General features: G+C 35.5%; 1 protein-coding gene across 1 annotated transcript; it reads left to right on the top strand.

The window, feature by feature from the left end:
- Positions 1 to 253: 253 nt before the first annotated feature.
- Positions 254 to 5,464, top strand: LOC119191274 (mitochondrial uncoupling protein 4-like). Its single transcript, XM_037445181.1, has 3 exons — positions 254 to 455; positions 1,166 to 1,388; positions 2,518 to 5,464. The coding sequence occupies exons 1-3, from the start codon at positions 344 to 346 to the stop codon at positions 2,690 to 2,692; spliced, it is 510 nt and encodes a 169-aa protein (XP_037301078.1). The 5' UTR covers positions 254 to 343; the 3' UTR covers positions 2,693 to 5,464.
- The last annotated feature ends 1,481 nt before the right edge of the window (positions 5,465 to 6,945 follow it).

Below are 6,945 nucleotides of genomic sequence, written 5' to 3'. Positions count from 1 at the left end.
CATAATCAATTATTTATTACATAATTACATTACCCATGGATTTCGCAAATTTCTTCCGCAAATGTTAAACTTTGAAATGAAATTATTTTTTCGGATTTATCGCGTTTATATTTTAATTTTCTCCCGGCGTTTCGTAGGCTGCAGACTTCAAGCCACAAGGGATTCGTCAGGGGAAAAATATAATATAAAATATTGCGATTAAATAATTTTATATCAATGTCAAATACCCCATCATCATCATGTCCTCAACGTATCATAATGGTTGTGAAGTTCGGCAGGCGGACTGGCGGCGGGCTCATTGGCGCAGTTTATCGCGTCTCCCACTGACCTCGTGAAGGTTCAGATGCAGGCTGAAGGAAGGAACATTCTGCAGGGCAAGGCGCCCAGGTTCGCCAACTGCAGACAGGCGTACGCCATGCTGTATGCTGAGAGTGGGATTTTAGGGTTTTGGAGGGGTGAGTACGGAGTTATGTAAATATGTTTCAATGCTGTATTGAATGTAAAATTTCAATTTTAAAATAACCCCGGGCCGGGCAATGTGATTCGGTTTATCTGTTCAAAATCGGATCGGAGTCAGGAATTTACGCCCGATATGGCGTCAAGTTTGCCCCTTATCACACCATGGGACGGACTACATCATAGCAAAAAAAATAATGCACTTGTTGAAGCTTTGCCTCCCCGTTCGGACACTAAAAGTGTTAGAATATGTGAATGTAGTTTTGTAAATATTAAGCAAATTATTGTAACCCCTTTTGTATGGAGTAGTACGAGGGTGCCTTCGAAAGTAATGATTGTATATGACATTCACTTTTGATTCAAGGCTAGGAGCTCGCAGCGCCCCATAAAGGGTATTCCTTCTACCAAAGATTAGACTTATTCTATTTATCAATAATTATTATGAGATAGGTTATGGATTATAGAAACAGTAATATATGATGATAGAGACTTTCCCGCCCTCACACCCATCACTACAACTCTAGTAAGCCAGGATCAGAAGTGGCACGCGTTTGCATATATGATTATATGAATTTATAAAAAAAAGCGATATTGAAGCTCATTTCAAGTTTTCCTGGAGAGCGTTCTAATTGCTCTATCTCAGAAATATCTGCCCATTTAAACATAGTTTAATATGTACAAAATTAATATTGAATAAAAACGCTTACAGGCGCCGTACCAAATGTCCAACGAGCAGCTCTCGTCAACATGGGAGACTTAGCAGCATACGACTACACCAAGCAGTACTTGATGAAAGAGTTCGGCATGGCGGACAACGCCTTGGTCCACGCAGCCGCCGCGTTCACTGCGGGATTCGTGGCTGCTGTTTTAGGAACTCCTGCTGACGTGATGAAGACCAGGCTCATGAACCAGCCTGTTGGGCCTGATGGGAGGTGAGTTGGTCGTGTCTAACTACAGTTTCAGAATGTTGTAGGGAGTTGCTGATCTTTATGACGGCTTTATTAAGGTTAATGTAACGTGAAAAAATTATTCAAAATAAAAAATAAGTATTTATTTTAACTGTAATTAGAATTGCTAAAACCGTTGATTACGCAATGAAACACATTACTGCAGTTACACGATTCTAAAAATACCAATCTATATAACTGACCTAATAAAACGCAATAAAATCTAAAAGTCAGTCAGAGAAACGCGCCGGTCCAGTTTGTGCAAGCGCTTCTAACTCGTAAGCGAGTCTGAGGTCGAGGGCAACTGAACCGGGTCAAAGTCGCTTACAGATCCTCCCGTCATCCGTCCCTTACGATTACTATGGGTTGGAGAGAGACAACACAATTACCCCACACCCAATGTATACGTAATGTTTTCTCTTGAAAGTAAAAGTTTGTCTACGTTATTGATGCGTAGGTTGTACGAATTTTGTTTACGCATGTTTAGGTTTAGTGTTTACTGTTTATACTTTATGATCCTCGAAAGATCATTATATTGAAATTAATCGATTTTAGTAGGAGCGGCAGTTTTAATAATAAAAAAAAAATAACGGCTAAATACCAGTTGAAGACCTCCAGGCATTCTAATTTAAATATGAGTATGATTAAAACAATGAACAAAGGTTAAATTAACATTTAAAATGAGTTAATTATTTATCGCAATGCAATCGGATCGGATGTTTTAATCATATAATCGCATGTTTCGCGAACAGCAAAAACGGCAATTCAATTTGTACTTAAGAATATTTTACAGAAAGGTTATATTCCAGTACAAAGAGAAAAAATCGTAAAATGCAGTCACGGCTAAGATAATGACTCAATTAAGCCCGACGTTTATAACACTAAGCATGTACCTATAAATAGTACAGTATATATTGTCTGTCTGCGTTTACGATCAATAATGACTTGCGTTACCTACAATTATAGATTGATATATCTATCCCAATAATGGCACATCTACACAATCGTCCAACATCCCGACTGTTCGCCCAACCGTCGCGGAAACTGAACATTATAAACATTCCCCAATAATATATCACTGATTAATCTTTCTAAACATATTTTTTATTTCCAGGGGTACATTGTATCGCGGCATGATAGATTGCCTCCAACAATCCGTGAAAAACGAAGGGGTGTTGTCATTGTACAAAGGATTTTTGCCGTTGTGGATGCGCCTCGGGCCGTGGGCTCTGATCAACTGGATAGCGTTTGAAAACATAATGTTGGCGATCGGAGGGAAGACTTTTTAGCACTACGTAGACCATTACACTGCCGTCCGGAATTAAATGCTGTCTGAGCATAGATTAAAAATGGCTTCTGTGATGCACATTATCTGTCATGCAGCAATTTGTTTTTAGCAAGTATTTTATAGCCCATGCTTGTGAGGTGCGCGTTCAACGCGTGCTTCCATCTGTCAACACGTTCGTTTGTCGCCTTTCACAATATTGTGTACAGGACCATGGTCAATTGTTTATTTGCGCTAAAATAATTTATTTATGTTGACATAAAATAGTGGGAATTAATTTATGGGAATTCGTTGAACGAATTGATGATCATCAAGTTATTTATATTTTTAAGATTTAATTTTCGGATATAATCTGTACATAGCGAATATGAGATCTATTGGCTAAAATAGCTAAGATTATTCATGGGCGTAGCTAGAATAATAAAGGGTGGCTTGTGTCTGACACAAATAAAGCGACTTCTATGTCATTATGCAGATTTGATAAATCTCAGGTCCTCAATATCCTGAGGGTGCGTATCCCTCAATTCTAGGATAACCATGGTTCTAGCTTCAAAGCTTGGTCCTTTGGTTGGTTACATACTTATGTATATAAACGAAACTATTTTTATTTTAATGTTTGACTCACAAGTGTGTAAAGAAAAAAAAAATCGATCGATGACTAAACGACCAAAATTAAGGTATCTAATATTTTTATTTATTTCTATTTATTATTAAGGTCATCGTGCAATGAATAATGATTAACCAACCGTAATCAAGAATTTTATTTTTCTAAGTAGCGAAATATTAAAATAAGGCTTTATGGCAACTAATAAGAGGTAAGCGCACATATATAAAAATACAATTATGTATAATGATGTTGCTTCTAACTATGGTTTCTTCTGGGTTCCTAGGTAATGGAAATCGTCAAGTCTTGAAGGCTTATTTTCTTATGACCGATTTCTATAATATAAACGTTCTTCATGACTACTGTCGGATCCATGGACCAATCAGGAGAAAAATTGGTAGATACCATTACAAATGAGTTATTTTTATGGGTTACTAGTTGACCCTACAGACGTTGTCCTGTCTTAACTATGTATGCACGCGCGCATTCTGTCGATCGCTGACAGTTATTTCAAACCATTGACAATTATGTAAAATTAATATAGTCGTTAAGTTTTCTTAATATTTTAATTTTCCGCGCAATTTTTTGTTTTTTTTCTTTCATAAGAATCTTCTTCTGAACAACAAACACAACAAAAAAATATAGTGTAATCGCTCCAGCCGTTCACGCGTGATGGCGTGACCAAGGGTTATAGGGATTCATTTTTATATATAAAGATTTAGGACTTTTTGTTGTAACTTTGAGTTTGTTTAATATTTAGTCTTTACTTTTGTGCCATATGCTTGAACTATTCAGCTACCGTGTTATGAATTAGACTTATAAAATAATGACAGAAAAAAAATTAAAGTTATTCTTACCGTGTTTGGACTTAGAATTAACTAAAGTAGACACAGAAATTCCGTCAAGTGATAACAAAAGTAATATTATATTTATTCGTATGTCCCAAGTTGTTAATACCTAATTCAAAGTAAATAAATGGTAGTTGTAACTTACGCTCCTGTGCTGTTATACTGGTGCTAATTATATTTCGTTTATTTATTTTTTAGTGGTTTTGTATACTTAAATTCAGATTATGAAGGTAGACAGCGGATTTACACTCGGTGCATTATATTTTGTTATATCTACAAGCAGATGTGTGAATGTGTATACTTGTATGTATAAAGCAGTATGCTTACTTTAAGTTCCGCTTTTAAGACATACTGACAAGTAAAATGTTATTTGCAAAACAATTAATGTGACGCGTCAATTTTTTTTGGGCTACAAACACAAAAAGCAAAACTGATTACAGTAGATGAATCCTATATTTAGTAATTGATTGCATGCGGTTACACTTACACTAATTCTCGTTTTTATTGTTTACAAATGTACAAAAATAATTTTGCACAAAGCTTAAGACACAACAAAACGGTTAAAACTACTGCTTTAAGATATAGGGCATAAAATTTTATAAATGGACGTTTTATAAATTAGTTTATTTAAAACCAGCGCACTTATGGTAATAATTTTTATCCAGATTCCTTCATAATCAAATTTCATTTCACCTATAACATGTTTTATTTGTCGTTTTTAACTTATAGGCTTTAATTGAAGAAATAAAGGATAAAATTTCGCTCACCAAAATAAATATACGACTTTTCTAACGCCGTATTTTATACCCGCGCTCTCCACGCGTTACACTGCCATTTCAATAAACAATCCCGATCGTTTTTACAATCTATCTCGAAAACAGACCAATCAGAACAAAGTATTTATGATATGATTTCAAATGAGTTATTTTGATTGGTTCATTCTTGGACTGAGATTGGGATCGTTTTAAAACAGCTGTTAATACGCACATTTCTATGTACACAGATTCCGACTGTATCGGTTTTTTGCCTTTTCAACTGCATATAATCTCTTATATAGTTTAAAAGCTTCTTGTGCATAGGCTCTAACATCAGTGTTGTATTTAAATAATACATTTGGAATATAAGGGATTATTTGTAACACCAATAAAATTGTTAGTTAATATTTAAAATACTGTGGATGTTTATAATGAAACTCAAATTGGTTCATTGTGAGAGATATCTAGTAAAAATGAAGGCGATGTTAATTGTGCTTTACACGTAGTGTATGTGAAATTGTTATGATGAACATTGTGATGTTATATTTAATAAATTATTATAACTGTTATCAATTGTGTATTAATTAATGACAAGAGATACAATTTCAATAAACTGTTTAAAATTGTGTATTGATCGCAAAAACAACATTTTCACAACCCATCATTCAATACTAGTTATGTGAGAGTTTAATGAACTCATTTTTAAAACATTAAATAAAACAACGCCATACAATATTAAATTTATTAGTAAAAAATATTATACATCTTCCACAATATTGGGGAATTGATAACTTATTTAAATATTTGTTATAAGATTATAGTACTTCAAATTTTATAAAACTCGACATGCACTTGTCACTACAGCGTGAAGCACAAATCAATGGACACAGTTATCGGTATTACGTTTCCTCGCTGGTCGAACATGTGACGAGACACAGGAGGCTCGGTAAAGCCCCGCTGAGGCCGGTTGAGGCCAGTTGAGGCCAGTTGAGGCCAGCGAAGCCCCGCCGAGGCCAAACACGCAACGGGTACACAGTACACACATTTAAATGCTTTCGATACGTCGATACATGCAGGGTACAAAGGAATTTATAATCGCTTACATCTAACGATGTCTAAGGATACTTTTCAGGTTCGTCAATCACTATTCAAATTCTATAAGTATTCATACATAAATATAAGAATTTCGGGTACAATACAATATAACAAAAATAAATATCTACATTCGGTCAACGTTAAACGCTAACTAAGTACAATGACACTGCCGAGTGGCGAAGTGGTGGCGATGTGGTGGTGATGTGGTGGCGATGTGGTGGCGAGGTGGTGGCCAGTGCCACGATGTCAGACCGCTCCGGATCACAACGTCTCACCGACTGTAGTTGCGTACTCCAACGCTACCGGCTAACTACGCACTCTTTACCTTACTATAGAATTGAATTAATTTATAACTAATATTGGTGATAGTTTCAATTTTTAATATAATTTTTATTCCACATTACCATTCGACAACATACCGAGTTTATAATCCGCGTCAAATAAACATTAGAAGCGATACAAGCTTGGTTTTACGCTATATTATTATAATTATTATCATTATACCATACAGTAGACATCGTCCGTACGAAATACCGTCACATATCAATAAAATGCCAAACAATCGTACAATTCAACGCGTCAGGGGGACATATTGTGCGCAACGCAAACGGAACACGAATTACACTAACGAAGAGCTAAGCATTTGTCGGGGGATACTACATTTTATATATCTATGCGACTAAAATATCAGATTATACATAATAATTGTATATATCAATCATAAAAAAGTAAGATAAAATATTTTTAAAAAAACTCACTTAAAAACTTACATCTAAACTAATAAACGATAGATATTTAGAATGAGCAGTACAGACTAAGAGAAGGATAAATAATGGTCATAGTTGTAAAGATCACGTAAACACATGAGAGAGAGTCGCGACAGCCAGCCGGCCTCGGCGACCGCTGGCGCCCGCGCACGTTCCCTTCCAACATTATTTCACTAAAACATATACTT

This window comes from Manduca sexta, unplaced genomic scaffold (genome assembly GCF_014839805.1).
Source record: "Manduca sexta isolate Smith_Timp_Sample1 unplaced genomic scaffold, JHU_Msex_v1.0 HiC_scaffold_1287, whole genome shotgun sequence".
NCBI lineage: Eukaryota > Metazoa > Arthropoda > Insecta > Lepidoptera > Sphingidae > Manduca > Manduca sexta.
Note: the sequence above shows the minus strand (reverse complement) of the source record. Positions and strands in the feature narration are given on the sequence as shown.